Below are 26,257 nucleotides of genomic sequence, written 5' to 3' on the forward strand. Positions count from 1 at the left end.
GGTAATACTGGTGGTGGATGATTGTGGAAATACTGGTGGTGGATGATTGTGGTAATACTGGTGGGGTGACTGTGGTAATACTGGTGGTGGATGATTGTGGTAATACTGGTGGGGGTGACTGTGGTAATACTGGTGGTAGATGATTGTGGTAATACTGGTGGTGGATGATTGTGGTAATACTGGTGGTGGATGATTGTGGTAATACTGGTGGTGGATGATTATGGAAATACTGGTGGTGGATGATTGTGGTAATACTGGTGGTGGATGACTGTGGTAATACTGGTGGTGGATGATTGTGGTAATACTGGTGGTGGATGACTGTGGTAATACTGGTGGTGGATGATTGTGGTAATACTGGTGGGGGGTGATTGTGGTAATACTGGTGGTGGATGATTGTGGTAATACTGGTGGTGGATGATTGTGGTAATACTGGTGGTGGATGACTGTGGTAATACTGGTGGTGGATGATTGTGGAAATACTGGTGGTGGATGATTGTGGTAATACTGGTGGGGTGACTGTGGTAATACTGGTGGTGGATGATTGTGGTAATACTGGTGGGGGTGACTGTGGTAATACTGGTGGTAGATGATTGTGGTAATACTGGTGGTGGATGATTGTGGTAATACTGGTGGTGGATGATTGTGGTAATACTGGTGGTGGATGATTATGGAAATACTGGTGGTGGATGATTGTGGTAATACTGGTGGTGGATGACTGTGGTAATACTGGTGGTGGATGATTGTGGTAATACTGGTGGTGGATGACTGTGGTAATACTGGTGGTGGATGATTGTGGTAATACTGGTGGGGGGTGATTGTGGTAATACTGGTGGTGGATGATTGTGGTAATACTGGTGGTGGATGATTGTGGTAATACTGGTGGTGGATGACTGTGGTAATACTGGTGGTGGATGATTGTGGAAATACTGGTGGTGGATGATTGTGGTAATACTGGTGGGGTGACTGTGGTAATACTGGTGGTGGATGATTGTGGTAATACTGGTGGGGGTGACTGTGGTAATACTGGTGGTAGATGATTGTGGTAATACTGGTGGTGGATGATTGTGGTAATACTGGTGGTGGATGACTGTGGTAATACTGGTGGTGGATGATTGTGGAAATACTGGTGGTGGATGATTGTGGTAATACTGGTGGGGTGACTGTGGTAATACTGGTGGTGGATGATTGTGGTAATACTGGTGGGGGTGACTGTGGTAATACTGGTGGTAGATGATTGTGGTAATACTGGTAATGGATGATTGTGGCAATACTGGTGGTGGATGATTGTGGAAATACTGTTGGGGGATGATTGTGGTAATACTGGTGGTGGATCTTTGTGGTAATACTGGTGGTGGATGATTGTGGAAATACTGTTGGGGGATGACTGTGGTAATACTGGTGGTGGATGATTGTGGTAATACTGGTGGTGGATGATTGTGGAAATACTGTTGGGGGATGATTATGGTAATACTGGTGGTGGATGATTGTGGTAATACTGTTGGGGGATGATTGTGGTAATACTGGTGGTGGATGATTGTGGAAATACTGTTGGGGGATGATTGTGGTAATACTGGTGGTGGATGATTGTGGTAATACTGATGGTGGATGATTGTGGTAATACTGGTGGTGGATGACTGTGGTAATACTGGTGGGGGTGACTGTGGTAATACTGGTGGTGGATGATTGTGGTAATACTGGTGGGGGTGACTGTGGTAATACTGGTGGTGGATGATTGTGGTAATACTGGTGGGGGTGATTGTGGTAATACTGGTGGTGGATGATTGTGGTAATACTGGTGGGGGGTGGCTGTGGTAATACTGGTGGTGGATGATTGTGGAAATACTGGTGGGGGTGATTGTGGTAATACTGGTGGTGGATGATTGTGGAAATACTGGTGGTGGATGATTGTGGTAATACTGGTGGGGGATGATTGTGGAAATACTGGTGGTGGATGATTGTGGAAATACTGGTGGTGGATGATTGTGGAAATACTGGTGGTGGATGATTGTGGTAATACTGGTGGTGGATGACTGTGGTAATGGCGACATTGTGACTACGATAGATAATTTTAAAGGTAATCAGTCCTGCACTGACCTTTCAACTCCTCATCCACGAACACTTTCCTACATCGTACTTCTTGAGACTTCCTTGCAAACACAATTCATACGTGACTTCAAATTTTTTTATGCCACACAAGAGCTTAAATTATAATTACTGTTTGATGGAAAGTGAAAAACGTGCCCAGTTATACACTGAAACAAACATCCTCAAAACCAGAAAAATTGCCTGAGCTCTGTCAACATAAGTCAGAATGCCTAACGGAGCCTATGCATATTTTTACCTTACAAACATAGTACGCCCACAGCAGGACTCGAACCTGCAAACTCTGTATCAGAGTCCACAGTACTTTACCACGGAGAGTGAACATTAAAATGGTATAAAATACCGACAGGTTGTTAGGTAAGACACATATGTAACAGTTAGGTATTTTTATTTCGAAACGTTTCGCCTGCACATTAGGCTTCTTCAGCCGAGTACAGAAAAGTTGATAGAAGCAGAAGATACTTGAAGACGATGTAATCAGTCCATCACCCTTGAAGTTTTGAGGTGGTCAGTCCCTCTGTCTGGAGAAGAGCATTGTTCCATAGTCTGGAACAATATGGAGTTGAAGTGACAGGATGGAGCCTTATATAGCGCCAAGAGGTGAGACGTAGGTCACTAGTAGAGGTAAGAATGAAGTCGTTGGGAGGTCAGGTCCCTCTCAAATCCAGCCTTTCTCACTAGAAGAAGTTGTCCAAGTTGATTTCAGGTCTGTACCAAGATACCCTCCTGGCGTTATATAAGGCTCCATCCTGTCACTTCAGCTCCATATTGTTTCAGACTATGGAACAATGCTCTTCTCCAGACTGAGGGACTGACCACCTCAAAACTTTAAGGGTGATGGACTGATTACATCGTCTTCAAGTATCTTCTGCTTCTATCAACTTTTCTGTACTCGACTGAAGAAGCCTACTGTGTAGGCGAAACGTTTCGAAATAAAGATACCTAACTGTTGCATATGTGTCTTACCTAACACACTTTACCACGGAGCCAGATCCCAGATAAGTATGGGCGCCTAGCTGAAGCTAGACGATGTTTCCCCATACCCCGGGGCACCAGGCTTGTTTTCAAAGTTATTTCACCTGTTACCCTCATCACCTTGCTTTTTTCTATGTTAACTTTTAATTTACTTCTGTTACATACCCTCCCAAATTCCTCCACTAATCTTTACAACTTCCCTTCAAAATCTCCCAAAAGAACTGAATCATCAGCAAAAAAGCAACTGTAACAACTCCTACTTAATGTCAGATTCATTATCACTTAATCCCACGCCTCTTCCCAACACTCTAGCATCCACTTCTCTCACAACTCCATCTTTATTAGGCAACCACAGCGACATCACACATCCCTATCTAACTCTTATTTATACCGTATATACCCTAACCTGATGCTCTACGCATGCAAATTCTTTAATCCAAAACTGAAAAATGGTATAGCGATACTTAGAAGTGGAAAAAGACACGTACAGTTGAATACATTTATTAGCGGAAACGTTTCGCCCCAAGTGACTTCTTCCACTAATAAATGTCCTGACCTGTACATGGATATCTTTTTCCGCAAAACTGATTCTGCTTAATATACTTTATTCCTCAACGATTGACCCTTGACAGCATGTAACGTTGGTACGGGTTCGATTCCCGGCCAATGCATATTTTAACATATCTTTCATATTGTGTTACATTCACTGTTAAAGTTTTTAATATTGGTAGTAGACAGAGTTATGTATATTTTTACACGATGTTAAACAGGATGCTATAGTGAAAGAAATCTATATTTCACGAGCATTTGTCAATGTGTTGTCTAAATATCTATATATTCTCGCATTCTAGGACTTCCAATAGTTATATTCTTCTTAATTTGCTATACAAAATCATTGTTTAAAATCTTCTACGGCGCGTAAATGAAAACTTACATAGCTTCTCGTAACATAACGTAGGTTGATAATTAACCTGGGAGAGTGATAATTAACCTGGCAGATTGATAATTAACCTGGCAGGTTGATAATTAACCTGACAGGTTGATAATTAACATGGGAGGTTCATAATTAATCTGGCAGGTTGATAATTAACCTGGGAGAGTGATAATTAACCTGGCAGATTGATAATTAACCTGACAGGTTGATAATTAACCTGACAGGTTGATAATTAACATGGGAGGTTGATAATTAACCTGGAAGGTTGATAATTAATCTGGCAGATTGATAATTAACCTGACAGGTTGATAATTAACATGGGAGGTTGATAATTAACCTGGAAGGTTGATAATTAATCTGACAGGTTGATAATTAACCTGACAGGTTGATAATTAACCAGACATTGCTCTCTCTGTGGCAGTAAATATATTCGTCATAATGACAGACAGGCCCCACTTTACAGCAGTTCACCTTACAGTGTTTCGCTAATGCAGCGGCTGTCAATTATACCCATTCTTCATTTATTCAGACTCTATACAATAATTATATTCACCACTTACTATAAACTAAAGAGGAAAATATTTTAAGGTAAGTAATGTGTGTACCTTATATGCACTTTTTTTCGGCCTAGCTCTGTTGGTCACATAATATATGATAGTGTAAACATGTTACCAGGCTTTTATAGGCATTTAAAATTGAAAAAAGGGCAATGTTTCACTTTACAGCGAGCTTTGTTTTATAGCTGTAGCCCAGAACTTAACTTGTATAAGCGGGGCCCTACAATAGCCCAGAACTTAATTTGTTGTATAAGCGGGGCCCTACAGTAGCCCAGAACTTAACTTGTTGTATAAGCGGGGCCCTACAGTAGCCCAGAACTTAACTTGCTGTATAAGCTGGGCCCTGCAGTAGCCCAGAACCTAACTTGCTGTATAAGTGGGGCCCTACAGTAGCCCAGAACCTAACTTGCTGTATAAGTGGGGCCCTACAGTAGCCCAGAACTTAACTTGCTGTATAAGCGGGGCCCTACAGTAGCCCAGAACTTAACTTGCTGTATAAGCGGGGCCCTACAGTAGCCCAGAACTTAATTTGCTGTATAAGCGGGGCCCTACAGTAGCCCAGAACTTAACTTGCTGTATAAGCTGGGCCCTACAGTAGCCCAGAACTTAACTTGCTGTATAAGCTGGGCCCTGCAGTAGCCCAGAACCTAACTTGCTGTATAAGTGGGGCCCTACAGTAGCCCAGAACCTAACTTGCTGTATAAGCGGGGCCCTACAGTAGCCTGAAACCTAACCTGTTGTATAAGCTGGGTCCTACAGTAGCCCAGAACCTAACTTGCTGTATAAGTGGGGCCCTACAGTAGCCCGGAACCTAACTTGCTGTATAAACAGGGCCTTACAGTAGCCTGAAACCTAGCCTGTTGTATAAGCGGGGTCCTACAGTAGCCCGGAACCTAACCCGCTGTATAAGCGGGGCCCTACAGTAGCCCAGAATCTAACCCGCTGTATAAGCGGGGCCCTACAGTAGCCCAGAACCTAACCCGCTGTATAAGCGAGGCCCTACAGTAGCCCAGAATCTAACCCGCTGTATAAGCGGGACCCTACAGTAGCCCAGAGCCTAACTTGCTGTATAAACAGACCCCTACAGTAGCCTGAAACCTAACCTGTTGTATAAGCGGGGCCCTACAGTAGCCCAGAACCTAACCCGCTGTATAGGCGGGGCCCTACAGTAGCCCGAAACCTAACCCGCTGTATAAGCGGGGCCCTACAGTAGCCCAGAACCTAACCCGCTGTATAAGCGGGGCCCTACAGTAGCCCAGAATCTAACCCGCTGTATAAGCGGGGCCCTACAGTAGCCCGGAACCTAACCCGCTGTATAAGCGGGACCCTACAGTAGCCCAGAGCCTAACTTGCTGTATAAACAGACCCCTACAGTAGCCTGAAACCTAACCTGTTGTATAAGCGGGGCCCTACAGTAGCCCAGAACCTAACCCGCTGTATAGGCGGGGCCCTACAGTAGCCCGAAACCTAACCCGCTGTATAAGCGGGGCCCTACAGTAGCCCGGAACCTAACTCGCTGTATAAGCGGGGCCCTACAGTAGCCCGGAACCTAACCCGCTGTATAAGCGGGGCCCTACAGTAGCCCAGAATCTAACCCGCTGTATAAGCGGGGCCCTACAGTAGCCCGGAACCTAACCCGCTGTATAAGCGGGGCCCTACAGTAGCCCGGAACCTAACCCGCTGTATAAGCGGGGCCCTACAGTAGCCCGGAACCTAACCCGCTGTATAAGCGGGGCCCTACAGTAGCCCGGAACCTAACCCGCTGTATAAGCGGGGCCTTCCTGTACTGCAGAAAGTAAGCTCTTAAGAAGCTCTTCGACGTAGCACGTATATATGCATCTTTCTCTCTCGCATTTGTAAAAAAAAAAAAGAATTATATACAATAGGTTTTGTTAGGGTTGTAAAAGCGGATGAGTTACAAAAGAAACAATTTTTTTTTTTACGAGAGCGTTTTAGTGTTTTCAAAAATATGTTAATTATGATGAATGTTGTTAGTCTTTGTTAACCCAGAATGATGTTACTGGGAGGAGTGGCATGATGATGATATTATTATTATTATTATTATTATTATTATTATTATTATTATTATTATTATTGTTGTTGTTGGTGTTATTATTATTATTATTATTATTATTATTATTATTATTATTATTATTATTATTATTATTATTGTTATTATTATTATTATTATTATGTTGTTGGTGTTATTATTATTATTATTATTATTGTTGTTGTTGTTGGTGTTATTATTATTATTATTATTATTATTATTATTATTATTATTATTATTATTATTATTGTTGTTGGTGTTATTATTATTATTATTATTATTATTATTATTATTATTATTATTATTATTGTTGTTATTATTATTATTATTATGTTGTTGGTGTTATTATTATTATTATTATTATTATTATTATTATTATTATTGTTGTTGTTGGTGTTATTATTATTATTATTATTATTATTATTATTATTATTATTATTGTTGTTGTTGTTGGTGTTATTATTATTATTATTATTATTATTATTATTATTATTATTATTATTGTTGTTGTTGGTGTTATTATTGTTGTTGGTGTTATTATTATTATTATTATTATTATTATTATTATTATTATTATTATTATTGTTGTTGTTGGTGTTATTATTATTATTATTATTATTATTATTATTATTATTATTGTTGTTGTTGTTGTTGGTGTTATTATTATTATTATTATTATTATTATTATTATTATTATTATTGTTGTTGTTGGTGTTATTATTATTATTATTATTATTATTATTATTATTATTATTATTATTGTTGTTGTTGGTGTTATTATTATTATTATTATTATTATTATTATTATTATTGTTGTTGTTGGTGTTATTATTATTATTATTATTATTATTATTATTGTTGTTGTTGGTGTTATTATTATTATTATTATTGTTGTTGGTGTTATTATTATTATTATTATTCTTATTATTATTATTATTATTATTATTATTGTTGTTGGTATTATTATTATTATTATTGTTGTTGTTGTTGTTGGTGTTATTATTGTTATTATTATTATTATTATTATTATTATTATTGTTATTATTATTATTATTATTATTATTATTATTATTATTATTATTATTATTATTATTATTGTTGGTGTTATTATTATTATTATTATTATTGTTGTTATTATTATTATTATTTTTATTATTATTATTATTATTATTATTATTATTATTATTATTATTATTATTATTATATTGTTGTTGTTGTTGTTGGTGGTGTTATTATTATTATTATTAATAATTTATCGTCACAGCAGAGTACGTACCAAGAACTTTCATCTACCTTCACCACTTACGTAAATAAGTCACAATGACTTATTTTGGTGAGGTTATCCTCTGTAATTTATACATTAGAAAACTTTAAATTATCCAAAATTGTATAAATTGTACCTTTAATAGATTTACTCTCTTATTTACTGCTAGTGTAACTGGAGGGTGTTGTGGGGGTCAGCGCCCCCGTGGCCTGGTCCATGATCAGGCCTCGTGGTGGATCAGGGTCTGATCAACCAGGCTGTTACTGCTGGCAGCACCTAAACCGACGTAGGAACCACAGCCTGGCTGGTCAGGTACTGGCTTTAGGTACCTGTCCAACTCCTTCTTGAAGACAGGTAGGTATAATTTTTGTCATGAAACAGGACAAGTGTTTCCTGACGCCGGTCATATGATGACCCACAGCTGGAGCTTTTGGTCATCTGACCGAGGCCTTCCACTGGCTTACCAGTCCACCCCTTTAAAAATCATGGTTATAATTATAACCATTTGGAATCTATACCTTAAAGACAGCCGGGGGTCTATTGGGAGGCGATAACCATATAATTCATATATAGATAACCCGCATATATACATATATACAGGAAGTGGAACAGTCTGGCGAGTGATGTAGTGGAGGCAGAAACCATACATAGCTTTAAGACGAGGTATGATAAAGCTCAGGGAGAGAGAGATGACGTAGTAGCGTTCAGTGAAGAGGCGGGGCCAGGAGCTGAGTCTCGACCCCTGCAACTACAATTAGGTGAGTACATGCGGGTTAGTTATGGTATTGAGCCGTTTCATATTTTTCTATACAATTTAAAATTATGCATCGGCCGGGAATCGAACCCGGGCCTCCCGCGTGGCAGGCGAGAATTCTACCACTGAACCACCGATGCTGCGGCTGTGTTGTCATTAAATATTTATTAATATTACCAATTGGTATTATAAAAAGCGTCTTTAAATAGAAATTTAATTCCTAACTAAACATCGCATCGGTGGTTCAGTGGTAGAATTCTCGCCTGCCACGCGGGAGGCCCGGGTTCGATTCCCGGCCGATGCAAGTTTTTTAACATTCATGATATGTTACGTTTTATGCTGAAGGTTTTAATGTTAGTAGTTAGTTTTTTAGTTTAATATGTTTATTATGCACCCCATACCCATCCTGTGGGCGGTAGTCAAAAGATTACAGAGGTACATAATTGGTCCAGGGACTGGACTCCAAAGTTTTGATAGCTGAGCAAGTTACAGAGGTAATGAACTCACAATTTACAAAGGTAATGAACTCACAATTTACAAAGGTAATGAACTCACAATTTACAAAGGTAATGAACTCCAGGTAAGTCTGGTCACAATCATGACAAGTTACAAAGGTATTTACAGATTACAGAGGTACGTAATAATGTTAGTAGTAGGCAGAGTTATGCATATTTACTCGATGTATGGCATGATGCTATAGTGAAGGAAATCTATATTTGGCGAATATTTGCCAATGTGTCAATTGCGTGCAGCCAGCAGTAACAGCCTGGTTGATCAGGCTCTGATCCACCAGGAGGCCTGGTCATAGACCGGGCCGCGGGGGCGTTGACCCCCGGAACTCTCTCCAGGTAAACTCCAGGTAAACAATACCGTGACTGGAACAATCCACAAATAACCCGCACATGGGACCGTTTACAGTCACACTGGGACTTTGTCAATGGTCCAAGTCGGACCGAATCGTCGTCTCATTCCTATGTGCGGTTATTTGTGTAAAATCTTTATTTGCAAGAAATTACAATAGTTAACCCAGCTATTGTAACTTCTTGCAGTTTGTTAGCTTTCATTCACTCCTCCAGAGAAGCCCTTGAGTGTGGTTCTGGCAGCCGGTCTGCTGTTCGAGTGCCAGGAATAGCTCAAATGGAGCCATTCCTGGTACTCATACCAGCGAGAACACCGGCCCTTACACCACTTGAACCCAAGACCTGTTGTACCCCAGCTACAGGACGACAACGACCATTGTACCTTATTGCTACACCACTTGTGCTGAAAAAGATTCACTGTGCCTCTGTCATAGGGCTGCCCTTGTTATAGGGCTGTAAACGGTACTACACATGACCTGAAAAAGGTTCATCGCGCCCTTTTCATAGGGTTGTAAACGGTGTTCCACTGCCCCCGTCATTGGGCTGTAAAAAGTAAAATCACTTCTACAAACTCCGACACTCCCTCGGGAGCCACTGCTGGGTCACCGTATGGAGAAGGCTGGGACCAGGACCGGTTCTGGCAAACCTACCTGCACCTGAACCTGCGAGGTTTCGGTCCGTCATGATCACAAGCTTGACAATGTGGACCAAAACGTCATACGCTTCGTCTCTGTGTGTATGGAATTTTTGGGCAAATTGTTCACGGTATTGTAACCATTTTTTTATTCGTCACGTTTGTAATACAATTCCATACAAATGTACCTTCAAAAGAAGGTCATGTATTATGCAAAGGTTACTTTTAATTAGGCATACATTAAGTGGCAGTAGAAACTACTGATAATCTAGACAGGGCAAAAAAGTCAGTGACTAAGACCGAGCGTCTTGCTTCCTGATGAATCTTACTTAGCCTAACCTAACCGGAAGTCTTCTGATATCAGTAACAATGAGATTTTTTTTCCATAACCTATACTGATTAGGTTTTAAACAGTTAGGTTACTAAGCTGTTTTATCTTTTAAGATTTAGATAATAAGATGTTACAAGGATCCCCATGGAACTAATTCACTTTGTCTGACTTTCTGGGGGTTATCTTAGGTAATTTACACTGTATGATACTTGTACTTATGTGTACCTGTACTTACCTAATTGTACTCACCTAATTGTGGTTGCAGGGGTCGAGACATAGCTCCTGGCCCCGCCTCTTCGCTGAACGCTACTAGGTCCTCTCTCTGCTCCATGATCTTTATCATACCTCGTCTTAAAGCTATGTATGGTTCCTGCCTCCACTACATCACTCGCCAGACTGTTCCACTTCCTGACAACTCTATGGCTGAAGAAATGCTTCCTAACATCCCTTTGACTCATCTGAGTCTTCAGCTTCCGAGAGTGACCCCCTGTTTCTGTGTCCTATCTCTGGAACATCTTGTCTCTGTCCACCTTGTCTATTCCACGCAGTATTTTGTATGTTGTTATGATGTCTCCCCTATCCCTCCTGTCCTCCAGTGTCGTCAGGCCGATTTCCCTCAACCTTTCTTAGTAGGACATTCCCCTTAGCTCTGGAACTAACCTTGTTGCAAACCTTTGTACTTTCTCTAATTTCTTTACGTGTTTGCCCCGGTGCGGGTCTAAATAAACTTACTTACCTGTTTACTTAATTACTTGTTTACTTACTTGCTTGTCTACTTGTTAACTTGCTTGCTTGCTTTCTTACTTGCTTACTTACCTACTTGCTTGTTTACTTGCTACTTGCTTACTTGTTTACTTACTCGCTTGATTACTTGCTTACTTACCTAATTACTTGCTTATTTGTTTGCTTGCTACTTGCTCGTTTGATTACTTGCTTACTTACCTACTTACTAGTTTACTTGCTACTTGTTTACTTGGTGGCCCGGTGGCCTGGTGGCTAAAGCTCCCGCTTCACACACGGAGGGCCCGGGTTCGATTCCCGGCGGGTGGAAACATTTCGACACGTTTCCTTACACCTATTGTCCTGTTCACCTAGCAGCAAATAGGTACCTGGGTGTTAGTCGACTGGTGTGGGTCGCATCCTGGGGGACAAGATTAAGGACCCCAATGGAAATAAGCTAGACAGTCCTCGATGACGCACTGACTTTCTTGGGTTATCCTGGGTGGCTAACCCTCCGGGGTTAAAAATCCGAACGAAATCTTATCTTATCTTATCTTGCTCGCTTGATTACTTACTTACCGGAGGCGCCACCCGGGCCTGAGGGTTCAGTACGGCATCACCTCAGGAGGCCCTATACTCCCCTTGACAACACCAAGCTTGTGGCAGCTGATGGAATGTCCTCTTTTTTGTGTATTAACGAGAACTACAAGATTAAACTAAGCATTATCATATACATCTGTTTATCCCCAGGAAGTTCCAGATATAGAGTCGTGGAAGAGAGAGGAGAAGCAGCAGTAAATTTGGAATTCTTCGAGTGCAGGTGTTGAGAGACTCAAAGTGGCAAGATGGGCGAATTTGCTGGTGTTCTGCTTGTGTTTTTAAGTTGTTTGGTGGTGACAGGGAGGTGTAGGGATGACACTTTCACTGAGGAGCTACTGATACGACCCCTGACCTCGGGTCACATTTATTCCCACTTCGAGTTCACCACCACCTGGACCACCCCAGAGATCACCCGCTCTATTGATCAGTACCGTGACTTTGGTGAGTCTTAGTCCACCCCAGAGCTGAGTCATTATTGAGTCATTATTGAGTCATTATTGAGTCGTTATTGAGTCATTATTGAGTCGTTCTTAGAGTCATTCTTGAGTCATTCTTGAGTCATTCTTGAGTCATTCTTGAGTCATTCTTGAGTCATTCTTGAGTCATTATTGAGTCATTCTTGAGTCATTATTGAGTCATTATTGAGTCATTCTTGAGTCATTCTTGAGTCATTCTTGAGTCATTATTGAGTCGTTATTGAGTCATTATTGAGTCATTCTTGAGTCATTCTTGAGTCATTCTTGAGTCATTATTGAGTCATTATTGAGTCGTTATTGAGTCGTTATTTAGTCATTATTGAGTCATTCTTGAGTCATTCTTGAGTCATTATTGAGTCATTATTGAGTCATTATTGAGTCGTTATTTAGTCATTCTTGAGTCATTATTGAGTCATTATTGAGTCATTATTGAGTCATTATTGAGTCGTTATTGAGTTATTATTGAGTCATTATTGAGTCATTATTGAGTTATTATTGAGTCGTTATTGAGTCGTTATTTAGTCATTATTGAGTTGTTATTGAGTCATTCTTGAATCATTATTGAGTCATTCTTGAGTCATTATTGAGTCGTTATTGAGTTGTTATTGAGTCATTCTTGAGTCATTATTGAGTCGTTATTGAGTTGTTATTGAGTCATTCTTGAATCATTATTGAGTCATTATTGAGTCATTCTTGAATCATTCTTGAGTCATTATTGAGTCGTTATTGAGTTATTATTGAGTCGTTATTGAGTCATTCTTGAGTCATTCTTGAGTCATTATTGAGTCATTATTGAGTCATTATTGAGTCATTATTGAGTCATTATTTAGTCATTATTTAGTCATTATCAGATTGTTATTGAGTTATCAAGTTATTATTGAGTCATTATTGAATCATTATTCAGTCGTTATTGAATCATTATTCAGTCGTTATTTAGTCATTATCGAGTCGTTATTGAGTTAGTCATTATTGAGTCATTGCTGAATCATTATTGACCTTAACATCATCAATTTCAGTTTACACACCCCTCAAGGAAGGTTCCTTGACACTGGTGAGGGGCTCTTGATCTCGAGAATTGGATCTGTGCTCTGGTTCCCTGAATTGAGCCTGAATACCTTTCATTCCCCCACATGCCACTGATATACCTGATATAGCTTCTCTACTCTCTGAGCCCCGCCATAGGCCAGGCTCCTCTGGTGCTTGCCTGGTCAACCAGGCTGTTGCTTCGCTCCATAATCCTATTGGTTTAGCACTCCCCCGATGATTATAATTATAATCCAGTTTACACATGTGTTACGTAAATTCTATATTAAGTGGGCTGCACTGGAAATGTCAGTCTGACTTCTTTTTTTTTAGTTATTTTATAATAATCTTTATTTCTACAAGTGCATGATACAACTTACACAGACCATAGCTGACATCAGTGACATACTATATAGAAAGTCCCTTGTTATGCAAAGCATTTCCCACAACTTGGGTTAATTTTGTCCCTAGGATGCAACCCAGACCAGTTGACTAACACCCAGGTACCTTTTTTACTGCTAGTTGAACGGTGACAGCAGGTGTCGTAAGGAAACACGTTCTAACGTCTCCACCTGTACCGGAGATCGAACCACTGACCTCAGTGTGTGAGCCAAGTGTGCTACCAATCAAGCTACAGGCCACTTAATTTACACAGGTTACCATGTGTGATAAAATAGTTCTTAGGTGTACCTGTACCTAAATAAACTTACTTATGGAGACATGTATTTTTTTTTGTAAATACTGTTTAAATAAATAATAGGTAAAAGAACACATATGCAACTAATGTGACATTTTATTGTAGCAACGTTTCACTCTCCAGGAGCTTTGTTAAGCCGTTACCACAAATGTCACATTAAGGGCACCTATCTCCTTTTTCCTTACATATTATTTGTAATACCTGCATTATTACAAATGAATAATAATTTAGCTTTCATATACATTACTCTGTGTAATGTACATTTGACAATTATTTTTATGCATACACTTCTTATTTCAGAGTTCTCACACTATGATCTCTTTCCTCGTGCCTTTGGGGAGATTGTGGAACGTTACCATGTGAGAGAGTTGCACCTTAGTTTGACTCAAGGACTGTGGCGGCACCGCAAGTGGGGCTACCCTATTGTTGATGCCCCACCTGGTGCCCAACTCTGGGTCTGGTTCAATCCCACTTCTGAAAAGTAAGTTTTGGGTTAAAATATAAAATGCAGTGTACTGATTAGAAATACTGAATGTCATCTAATGTTCAAAATAGTACATGCCTATAATGTCAGATAATGTAAAAGATATTACCTATGAACTTAACAAAAATCTGACTAATTATTTCTTAATAGTCATGTACAGCGATATGACCTTGTAGTCTTAAATTAGTTTTAAGCTTTCCCAAAGTGCTCTGCATAACAATGGGCTTTCAACATGCTCGCAAGTGTCACCCATTTCTGTATAAACAATATAAGTATATATTATGTTGTGGCATGCAAAGAGTAAGGTGTACATTACAATTTATTCAATGTATGTCACACTCCCACATAAGCTGCCTCTCAACCAGCGAATCAGGTGCTAAGGGTTTAACGATTATTAGGGTACCCATCGTTAAATCAGTACCTTGGTTCATTGACCAATCACACGCAAGCCCGCCAAATGCTGAGACAATGTGGTTCACTTGTGGTCAGCATTTGCCAGACTTGCCTACCTGCTGGTTGAGTACAGTGCTCTCTCTCTCTCTCTCTCTCTCTCTGGCTTTTGCTTTTGCCATTCTGTCTCCGTCATTTGGTATACTTACTATTCAATCTCTGTACATAGTGTACATAAGTGTACACCTACCATCCGACTTACGACCGAGTTCGGTTCCGAGAAACTGGTCATAAGTCGAAATGGTCGTAAGTCGAACTTTACTACTGAATATCAACAAAACATTTTTGTAATGACTTTATTTTATTGTTTTATTTTGGTATTTCATGTTTTACTTTACTTTTTATGTTGTTAGTACTGTATTTTATACTGTAAGGTTTAGGATAAACACTGTGTTCAACACAAATAGTTGTTTATTTCCCAGAAATTTGGCATAAAAAACACGGTCGTAAGTCGAGTGGTCGTAAGTCGAGTGGTCGTAAGTCGAGTGGTCGTAAGTCGAGCAGGTCGTAAGTCGGATGGTAGGTGTACATACTTGTATATATCTGGCAAATTATATCTGGTGAAGGAAATGCAAATTATAGTCTGTGCTGAGTTTGTTTTGTTCCAGAACCCATTACAACTAGGTCACAGGCCATTCATAACCTGTGTTCGTAATATATGTTATTAAAAATAATAATTTTTTATTTCAGCATGATACAGTTTTTGTACAGTGATGGTTGACATTTAAGTGTGCATGCAGAAAGCCCATTGTTATGCATTAGTAATTTTGTTTTATATAGAATGTTATTAATGATAATTACTGTACGTGCTTATTTAGATTATTGTCCTCAGCTTAGATCAGACATGGCGAGACTTGGTCAATGCACTGAGTGGCCTCGTATGTGCTTCGCTTAACTTTATCGACTCTACAAATACTGTCTCTCCGGAACTTAGTTACCGTCCACAGGGACTGGCTGAGGAATGGTGAGTTATGGTGTTATTAAAGTGTCCTTGGTTTATTTAATTTCTTCATAGACTACATACCTTTCTCAGCCTTCCATAATTTTAGACTGACTATTTTCCAACAAAAATGTGATTTTCCATGGACATAATCTGTTTCAACTAAATCATCTTTTCTGCATTTGCATTGTTTGTTACTAATACCATGAAAGAAATGTGCACAATGCTTTTCAGGATACATGCCGTTTACTTAGAAGTTTCTTATCCTGATGACTACACACTTTTTATAATATTCATGTGTTCATGTAGTAGGTTGGTAGACAGCAACCGCCCAGGGAGGTACTTCCGTCCTGCCAAGCGAGTGTAAAACAGAAACCTGTAATTGTTTTACATGATGGTAGGATTGCTGGTCTCCTTTTTTCTGTCTCATGAACATGCAAGATTTCAGGTACATCTTGCTACTTCTACTTACACTTAGGTCACACTACACATGCATGTACAAGCATATACAGTGGACCCCCGGTTAACGAACTTTTTTCATTCCAGTAGTATGTTCAGGTGCCAGTACTGACCGAATTTTTTCCCATAAGGAATATTGTGAAGTAGATTAGTCCATTTCAGACCCCCAAATATACACATACAAACGCACTTACATAAATACACTTACATAATTGGTCGCATTTGGAGGTGATCGTTAAGCGGGGGTCCACTGTATATACACACCCCTCTGGGTTTTCTTCTATTTTCTTTCTAGTTCTTGTTTTTGTTTATTTCCTCTTATCTCCATGGGGAAGTGGAACAGAATTCTTCCTCCATAAGCCATGTGTGTTGTAAGAGGCAACTAAAATGCCGGGAGCAAGGGGCTAGCAACCCCTTCTTCTGTATGTACATGTATTACTAAATGTAAAAGGAGAAGCTTTCGTTTTTCCTTTTGGGCCACCCCGCCTCGGTGGGAAACGGCCGGTGTGTTGAAAGAAAGAAGATTACTAAATTTAAAAAGAGAAACTCGTTTTTCTTTTTGGACCACCCTGTCTCGGTGGGATATGGCCGGTTTGTTGAAAGAAGAAGTGTTGGTTCATGGATGATTTTATCATGTGCATGTTATTAACCTTCATTACTTCCATTATGATGAAGTTTGCCTTGCCAGATTGTCCTATGTGCAAGATATATAAAAAATAAAGTATCAGATACTAATCAGACTTACACAGTAGGTATTGAATTCATATTTCTCGAGGTGATTAGATTTGAACTATTCTAACAGTGTTAGAATAACCAAAAACATGTTGCCATTTTTTTTAATCATTAAAAACTTTAAATCTAGTCTTATTTAACTTTAATTCCTTTGTTTTGCTGTTTCCTAATTCTTTCTGTGCTTCTGTGGTGGCATTGTTAACTTAAATTATGAAATCCTAAGTTTACTTCACTTTTCCTTGTCCTGGTTTTTCCATATTTCTTACCCATAGTGGCATATCTATACAAAATCAATCTGAAATATTTGTATAAATTTTCTTAGTTCCAATTCTTCATCACTCATAATCTTATAAATTTTCAAACCATGCAAATTTATCTTATACTGCTTAGTGGTCTATCAATTCTTAGGTTAGTTAGAGAACGCAAAATTTCTGGGATAAAATTGCTCATGAAGTCTGTAGTAAGTAACACACCATCGAAGTATTTTGTTTCTGTGCTACAGGTATGCTGGTAATTCTTCATACATGCGCTATGCTGCTCTACCTCGTGAGAATGTTTGCACAGAAAATCTCACACCTTGGAAGAAACTACTGCCTTGTGACACACAGGTAATATTCCCTTACAGATTTATAATGTATCTTGTATTACATTAAGGTTGTGAACACAACCTTACTTTATAGTAAAGAATATTTTCTTGCAGGATATTAAATAAAATTGAAACACTCTTGGTTCATCTTCGTCTTTTTGTAGTAGATACTTTCGAGGCCCATGGCAGTTGTACTAAATTCATTTTGGCTATTATTACTTAATTCCCAATAACAAGAATATAAATTACACCACTTGCATGTGGCTAATGTATATCACACGAATGGAATTATTGATAAATGTTTGATTAGTCATGATAGTGAATTCACGCAAAACACGCTGGCATAAAGTGTGTGAAAACCTGTACTGTGTTAAGGTATGGGTGCCACAAGGGTCTGAAATGCAGTTTCCTCTTTTCCAACTGAATTTGAAACTGAAAAAAGTGTGTAATATTAGGATAAATAATAACTCTAGTACCTGACTTATGAAATTGTAATGACACAATTGCAAGCAAACCATACCACGGACGGGGATAGAACCCGCGATCAGAGAGTCACAAAATTCCAGACCGACGCGTTAGCCACTGGGTAAGCTGGCTTCAATAAGATTCATCCATCTAGGTATATTTGTACATCATAGGAAGGTTAGCATAGGCACCACAGTGACCACAAATGCAAGTTTTTACAGACGAATCTCCTGCTTGCATGGCTGTGACGAAGTCTAGCTCAAGTCGTGTCATTATGATTTCCTGAGTCATGATGACGGCTTTGAGGGAACTTGAGCTAGGGTTCGTCATGGCCACGCTGGGGGAGATTTGTCTGTAAAAGCTTGCATTTGTGGTCACTGTGGTGCCTATGCTAGCCTTCCTATGGTGTACAAATATACCTAGTTGGATGACTCTTATTGTAGCTAGCTAGTCCAGTGGCTAATGCATTGGTCTGGAGTTTTGTGACTCTCTGATCGCAGGTTCTATCCCTGTCCGTGGTATGGTTTAATCTAGTACCTAGTAAATTATTTTATGTATTTACTTTATTTAATATTAAGCAAGGTGCAGTGTTTCTTTCTCTCTCCCTCCCCTCAGAAAAAGTTCCTTGATGCTGGTGAGGGGCTCTTGATCTAGGAAATTGGATCTGTGCTCCAGTTCCCTGAATTAAGCCTGAATACCTTCCACATTCCCCCCACAGGCACTGTATAATCCTTCAGGTTTAGTGCTTCCCCCTTGATTATAATAATAATCTTTCTCTCACTCAAATGTTCATCGTGATTTCTCTACTGAATTAACAGAATATGCGATTGTTTTTAATTGCATTTAAATTTTACTGTAACCAAATGACTTATCACAGTGTAGGTTATTCATTAATGTTTTAATATCAGTATGTTTCTTAGTATTGAAGTAACACTAAGTTCAACCAGGCTGTGGAGTTGGCAGCTTCATAGACTGATACAAAACACCACTAAGGTTAGAGAATCTCTTCAGCAGAGTTTTATTACACAAGAATTCTCGAGTCTTGAAAAAACTTGTACAGTATGAAAACTCACTCAGTTACTCTACTCCTGTGTACCTGAAAGACCCATGTGGATTTAGTAGTCTAGTATGAGTATGACAATAATAGTAAATGCATGATATATTGGGGTAATAGGAGGACTCTCCAAGAGTCTGTTTAATCATATTTATGGTAAAAATTGCAGAAAAAAAATTAAATTATAATACTCTGCAGCAGTAGTCCCCAACCTTATGGTATGAAAGGGTCAGTTTGAAAAGTCAAATCTAAAGGAGGGCCACAGTTAGCAGTTTTTTTTTTTTTTTCAACAAACCGGCCATATCCCACCAAGGCGGGGTGGCCCAAAAAGAAAAACGAAAGTTTCTCTTTTTAAATTTAGTAATTTATACAGGATAAGGGGTTACTAGGCCCTTGCTCCTGGCATTTTAGTCGCCTCTTACAACACGCATGGCTTACGGAGGAAGAATTCTGTTCCACTTCCCCATGGAGAGTTAGCAGTTATATCCACATAAATCATGCACACCAGAAGTGAAAGGTGGTTTTTAGAAGTGGCAATAAGGTTTTGGTGTAAAATGGCTTTAAATATTTCGTAATTGTATATACCGTGCAGTGTGGAACCTTCATAAAAGTGAATTCATAATTTAATGTGAAGGGCACATCCATTTCCTAGAAGGGCCATGTGCAGCCCTTGGGCTGCAGGTTGGGGACCCCTGCTCTACTGTATACCTAATTTAGTAGTGTACATACAAGTTACCTGTGTACGGCAACAAACATTGAAAATAAATGGGCTTCAAGGCACAATTTACCCAGTGAGTGTACTCTTATTTCAAAAGTCTATTATAATCAAGGGTTTACAGTATTTTATGGTATTAACATACTGTGCTCTTCCAGCTTGGTACTGCTGAGACATTAATAGATTGTAATGTTATTTGCAGAGTGGCTTGTCTATGTTGCTTCACCCAGTACCACTGTACACTGCACACTACCATGCTCTCTCTCTCCATCTTAGACCTTCGTGCAAGGTTGGTGTCACATGTGCCTCTGCCAGCTGATAAGTTTTTTTGTAATCCTTAATGCAGTACAAATGTCATATGTAATATTCTGAGCATATTGAATAATGTGTTTTTTGTAAGTGAAGAATTTTTAATACCTGGAGTTTACCTGGAGAGAGTTTCGGGGGTCAACGCCCCCGCGGCCCGGTCTGTGACCAGGCCTCCTGGTGGATCAGCGCCTGATCAACCAGGCTGTTGCTGCTGGCTGCACGCAAACCAACGTATGAGCCACAGCCCGGCTGATCAGGAACTGACTTTAGGTGCTTGTCCAGTGCCAGCTTGAAGACTGCCAGGGGTCTGTTGGTAATCCCCCTTATGTGTGCTGGGAGGCAGTTGAACAGTCTCGGGCCCCTGACACTTATTGTATGGTCTCTTAACGTGCTAGTGACACCCCTGCTTTTCATTGGGGGGATGGTGCATCGTCTGCCAAGTCTTTTGCTTTCGTAGTGAGTGATTTTCGTGTGCAAGTTCGGTACTAGTCCCTCTAGGATTTTCCAGGTGTATATAATCATGTATCTCTCCCTCCTGCGTTCCAGGGAATACAGGTTTAGAAACCTCAAGCGCTCCCAGTAATTGAGGTGTTTTATCTCCGTTATGCGCGCTGTGAAAGTTCTCTGTACATTTTCTAGGTCGGCAATTTCACCTGCCTTGAAAGGTGCTGTTAGAGTGCAGCAATATTCCAGCCTAGATAGAACAAGTGACCTGAAGAGTGTCATCATGGGCTTGGCCTCCCTAGTTTTGAAGGTTCTCATTATCCATCCTGTCATTTTTCTAGCAGATGCGATTGATACAATGTTATGGTCCTTGAAGGTGAGATCCTCCGACATAATCACTCCCAGGTCTTTGACGTTGGTGTTTCGCTCTATTTTGTGGCCAGAATTTGTTTTGTACTCTGACAAAACTGACAAAACTGTTATAATTTCTAGAAAGGTTCAACTCCTGTTATGAGGCTGGGAAGATTTTATGTATAAAATACTTGGCAGTAAATCACTTGGCTGAGATGCCCATGGAAGATTAAATACAGCCTCTCCTCACTTAACGACTGAGTCCCGTACCTACGTACAACGAATTCGTCGCTAAGTGAGGAGCATACTATAATGGTAGTGGGTTTGTGTCAGCCATCTTTGATATTGTTTTAATGTCACCTTTGCACCATTTATAACATTTCTGGTATATTTTTAAATTTTTATACAGTATTATTTTTATTATTAACACACTGGCCGATTCCCACCAAGGCAGGGTGACCCGAAAAAGAAAAACTTTCACCATCATTCACCCCATCACTGTCTTGCCAGAAGGGTGCTTTACACTACAGTTTTTAAACTGCAACATTAACACCCCTCCTTCAGAGTGCAGGCACTGTACTTCCCATCTCCAGGACTCAAGTCCGGCCTACCGGTTTCCCTGAATCCCTTCATAAATGTTACTTTGCTCACACTCCAACAGCACGTCAAGTATTAAAAACCATTTGTCTCCATTCACTCCTATCAAACACGCTCACTCATGCCTGCTGGAAGTCCAAGCCCCTCGCACACAAAACCTCCTTTACCCCCTCCCTCCAACCCTTCCTAGGCCGACCCCTACCCCGCCTTCCTTCCACTACAGACTGATACACTCTTGAAGTCATTCTGTTTCGCTCCATTCTCTCTACATGTCCGAACCACCTCAACAACCCTTCCTCAGCCCTCTGGACAACAGTTTTGGTAATCCCGCACCTCCTCCTAACTTCCAAACTACGAATTCTCTGCATTATATTCACACCACACATTGCCCTCAGACATGACATCTCCACTGCCTCCAGCCTTCTCCTCGCTGCAACATTCATCACCCACGCTTCACACCCATATAAGAGCGTTGGTAAAACTATACTCTCATACATTCCCCTCTTTGCCTCCAAGGACAAAGTTCTTTGTCTCCACAGACTCCTAAGTGCACCACTCACTCTTTTTCCCTCATCAATTCTATGATTCACCTCATCTTTCATAGACCCATCCGCTGACACGTCCACTCCCAAATATCTGAATACGTTCACCTCCTCCATACTCTCTCCCTCCAATCTGATATTCAATCTTTCATCACCTAATCTTTTTGTTATCCTCATAACCTTACTCTTTCCTGTATTCACCTTTAATTTTCTTCTTTTGCACACCCTACCAAATTCATCCACCAATCTCTGCAACTTCTCTTCAGAATCTCCCAAGAGCACAGTGTCATCAGCAAAGAGCAGCTGTGACAACTCCCACTTTGTGTGTGATTCTTTATCTTTTAACTCCACGCCTCTTGCCAAGACCCTCGCATTTACTTCTCTTACAACCCCATCTATAAATATATTAAACAACCACGGTGACATCACACATCCTTGTCTAAGGCCTACTTTTACTGGGAAAAAATTTCCCTCTTTCCTACATACTCTAACTTGAGCCTCACTATCCTCGTAAAAACTCTTCACTGCTTTCAGTAACCTACCTCCTACACCATACACTTGCAACATCTGCCACATTGCCCCCCTATCCACCCTGTCATACGCCTTTTCCAAATCCATAAATGCCACAAAGACCTCTTTAGCCTTATCTAAATACTGTTCACTTATATGTTTCACTGTAAACACCTGGTCCACACACCCCCTACCTTTCCTAAAGCCTCCTTGTTCATCTGCTATCCTATTCTCCGTCTTACTCTTAATTCTTTCAATTATAACTCTACCATACACTTTACCAGGTACACTCAACAGACTTATCCCCCTATAATTTTTGCACTCTCTTTTATCCCCTTTGCCTTTATACAAAGGAACTATGCATGCTCTCTGCCAATCCCTAGGTACCTTACCCTCTTCCATACATTTATTAAATAATTGCACCAACCACTCCAAAACTACATCCCCACCTGCTTTTAACATTTCTATCTTTATCCCATCAATCCCGGCTGCCTTACCCCCTTTCATTTTACCTACTGCCTCACGAACTTCCCCCACACTCACAACTGGCTCTTCCTCACTCCTACAAGATGTTATTCCTCCTTGCCCTATACACGAAATCACAGCTTCCCTATCTTCATCAACATTTAACAATTCCTCAAAATATTCCTTCCATCTTCCCAATACCTCTAACTCTCCATTTAATAACTCTCCTCTCCTATTTTTAACTGACAAATCCATTTGTTCTCTAGGCTTTCTTAACTTGTTAATCTCACTCCAAAACTTTTTCTTATTTTCAACAAAATTTGTTGATAACATCTCACCCACTCTCTCATTTGCTCTCTTTTTACATTGCTTCACCACTCTCTTAACCTCTCTCTTTTTCTCCATATACTCTTCCCTCCTTGCATCACTTCTACTTTGTAAAAACTTCTCATATGCTAACTTTTTCTCCCTTACTACTCTCTTTACATCATCATTCCACCAGTCACTCCTCTTCCCTCCTGCACTCACTTTCCTGTAATCATAAACTTCTGCTTAACACTCTAACACTACATTTTTAAACCTACCCCATACCTCTTCGACCCCATTGCCTATGCTCTCATTAGCATATCTATCCTCCAATAGCTGTTTATATCTTACCCTAACTGCCTCCTCTTTTAGTTTATAAACCTTCACATCTCTCTTCCCTGATGCTTCTATTCTCCTTGTATCCCATCTACCTTTTACTCTCAGTGTAGCTACAACTAAAAAGTGATCTGATATATCTGTGGCCCCTCTATAAACATGTACATCCTCAAGTCTACTCAAGTCTTTTATCTACCAATACATAATCCAACAAACTACTATCATTTTGCCCTACATCATGTCTTGTATACTTATTTATCCTCTTTTTCTTAAAATATGTATTACCTATAACTAAACCCCTTTCTATACAAAGTTCAATCAAAGGACTCCCATTATCATTTACACCTGGCACCCCAAACTTACCTACCACACCCTCTCTAAAAGTTTCTCCTTCTTTAGCATTCAGGTCCCCTACCACAATTACTCTCTCACTTGGTTCAAAGGTTCCTATACATTCACTTAATATCTCCCAAAATCTCTCTCTTTCTTCTACATTCCTCTCTTCTCCAGGTGCATACATGCTTATTATGACCCACTTTTCGCATCCAACCTTTACTTTAATCCACATAATTCTTGAATTTACACATTCATATTCTCTTTTCTCCTTCCATAACTGATCCTTCAACATTACTGCTACCCCTTCCTTAGCTCTAACTCTCTCAGATACTCCAGATTTAATCCCATTTATTTTCCCCCTCCGAAACTCCCCTTCCACCTTCAGCTTTGTTTCGCTTAGGGCCAGGACATCCAACTTCTTTTCATTCATAACATCAGCAATCATCTGTTTCTTGTCATCCGCACTACATCCACGCACATTCAAGCATCCCAGTTTTATAAAGTTTTTCTTCTTCTCTTTTTTAGTAAATGTCTACAGGAGAAGGGGTTACTAGCCCATCGCTCCCAGCATTTTAGTCGCCTCATACGACGCGCATGGCTTATGGAGGAAAGAGTCTTTTCCATTTCCCCATGGACAATAGAAGAAATAAAGAAGAACAAGAGCTATTCAGAAAAAGGAGAAAAGCCTAGATGTATGTGTATATATATATATATATGCATGTGCGTGTCTGTGAAGTGTGACCAGAGTGTAAGTAGGAGTAGCAAGATATCCCTGTTATCTAGCGTGTTTATGAGACAGAAAACGACACCAGCAATCCTACCATCATGCAAAACAGTTACAGGTTTCTGTTTCAGAGTCATCTACAGTAGTGTACTGTATATTGAAATAAACAGAATAGAGGAAATCAGCACTAACATACATTATTTAGGTATAAATACTGGTCAGAGAGCCCGTCGTAAGAACCAGGCATCGGTAAACGAGTACGTCACTAAGTGAGGAGAGACTGTATTTAAAATGCATCAAAATTTTGTAATAAGTTTCACATGGTAGAAATATACACATTTTTTGTATGAATATGAATGACAATGTATCAGCAGTCTGTAGTTACAAGATGCAAGTTTTCAGAATAAGGAGAGCTTAATTGAACTTAAGGAAACAATGCACTACAATGTGGAAAGATCTTTGGAGCAGATAAAGTTATAAATAAAGGAATATGGAGGTTAAATTGTGAGGAGATACATGAATATATTGTGTTTTTTCATAAAGTGATTTTTTTTTTAACAAGTTGGCCGTCTCCCACCAAGGCAGGGTGACCCAAAAACAAAGAAGATCCCCAAAAAGGAAATACTTTCATCATCATTCAACACTTTCACCTCACTCATACATAATGACTGTTTTTGCAGAGGTGCCCAGAACACAACAGTTTAGAAGGATATACGTATAAAGATACGCAACATAACCCTCCAAACTGCCAATATCCAAACCCCTAATTTAAAGTGCAGGCATTGTACTTCCCATTTACAGTACTCAAGTCCGGCTATATAAAAATAACCAGTTTTCCTGAATCCCTTCACTAAATATTACCCTGCTCACACTCCAACAGCTCGTCAGGTCCCAAATACCATTCGTCTCCATTCACTCCTATCTAACACGCTCATGCATGCTTGCTGGAAGACCAAGCCCCTTGCCCACAAAACCTCCTTTACCCCCTCCCTCCAACCTTTTTGAGGACGACCCCTACCCCGCCTTCCTTCCCCTACAGATTTATATGCTCTCCATGTCATTCTACTTTGATCCATTCTCTCTAAATGACCAAACCCCCTCAACAACCCCTCTTCAGCCCTCTGACTAATACTTTTATTAACTCCACACCTTCTCCTAATTTCCACACTCTGAACTCTCTGCATAATATTTACACCACACATTGCCCTTAGACGCCTCCAATTGCCTTCTCGCTGCAGCATTTACAACCTAATCTTCACACCCAATAAGAGTGTTGGTACCACTATACTTTCATACATTCCCTTCTTTGCCTCCATAGATAATGTTTTTTGTCTCCACATATTCCTCAATGATTTTCTTCTTCTTCTTCTTTTTAGTAATCTTTACAGGAAAAGGGGTTACTAGCCCATTGTTCCCAGCATTTTAGTTGACTCTTACAACACGCATGGCTTAAGGAGGAAAGATTCTTATTCCA

At 39.8% G+C, this 26,257-nt stretch overlaps 1 protein-coding gene and 2 non-coding genes across 3 annotated transcripts in view; 2 read left to right on the top strand and 1 right to left on the bottom strand.

Moving 5' to 3' along the window:
• Positions 1-8,706: 8,706 nt before the first annotated feature.
• TRNAG-GCC (transfer RNA glycine (anticodon GCC)) lies at positions 8,707-8,777 on the bottom strand. The gene has a single exon. It is a non-coding gene; the product is annotated as a tRNA-Gly (tRNA).
• Positions 8,778-8,870: 93 nt separating this feature from the next.
• TRNAG-GCC (transfer RNA glycine (anticodon GCC)) lies at positions 8,871-8,941 on the top strand. The gene has a single exon. It is a non-coding gene; the product is annotated as a tRNA-Gly (tRNA).
• Positions 8,942-11,783: 2,842 nt separating this feature from the next.
• The window catches only part of LOC138855256 (GPI transamidase component PIG-T-like), a 32,326-nt gene continuing 17,852 nt past the window's right edge, over positions 11,784-26,257 (top strand). Inside the window, exons 1-5 of the mRNA XM_070103702.1 lie at positions 11,784-12,223; positions 14,279-14,459; positions 15,745-15,876; positions 17,546-17,651; positions 20,066-20,152. Coding sequence (XP_069959803.1) covers positions 12,028-12,223; positions 14,279-14,459; positions 15,745-15,876; positions 17,546-17,651; positions 20,066-20,152 — 702 coding nt within the window. The 5' untranslated portion in view covers positions 11,784-12,027. The remainder of the gene's footprint in view (positions 12,224-14,278; positions 14,460-15,744; positions 15,877-17,545; positions 17,652-20,065; positions 20,153-26,257) is intronic.

The sequence above is a fragment of the Cherax quadricarinatus genome, chromosome 86, assembly GCF_038502225.1.
Source record: "Cherax quadricarinatus isolate ZL_2023a chromosome 86, ASM3850222v1, whole genome shotgun sequence".
Classification (NCBI taxonomy): Eukaryota; Metazoa; Arthropoda; class Malacostraca; order Decapoda; family Parastacidae; genus Cherax; species Cherax quadricarinatus.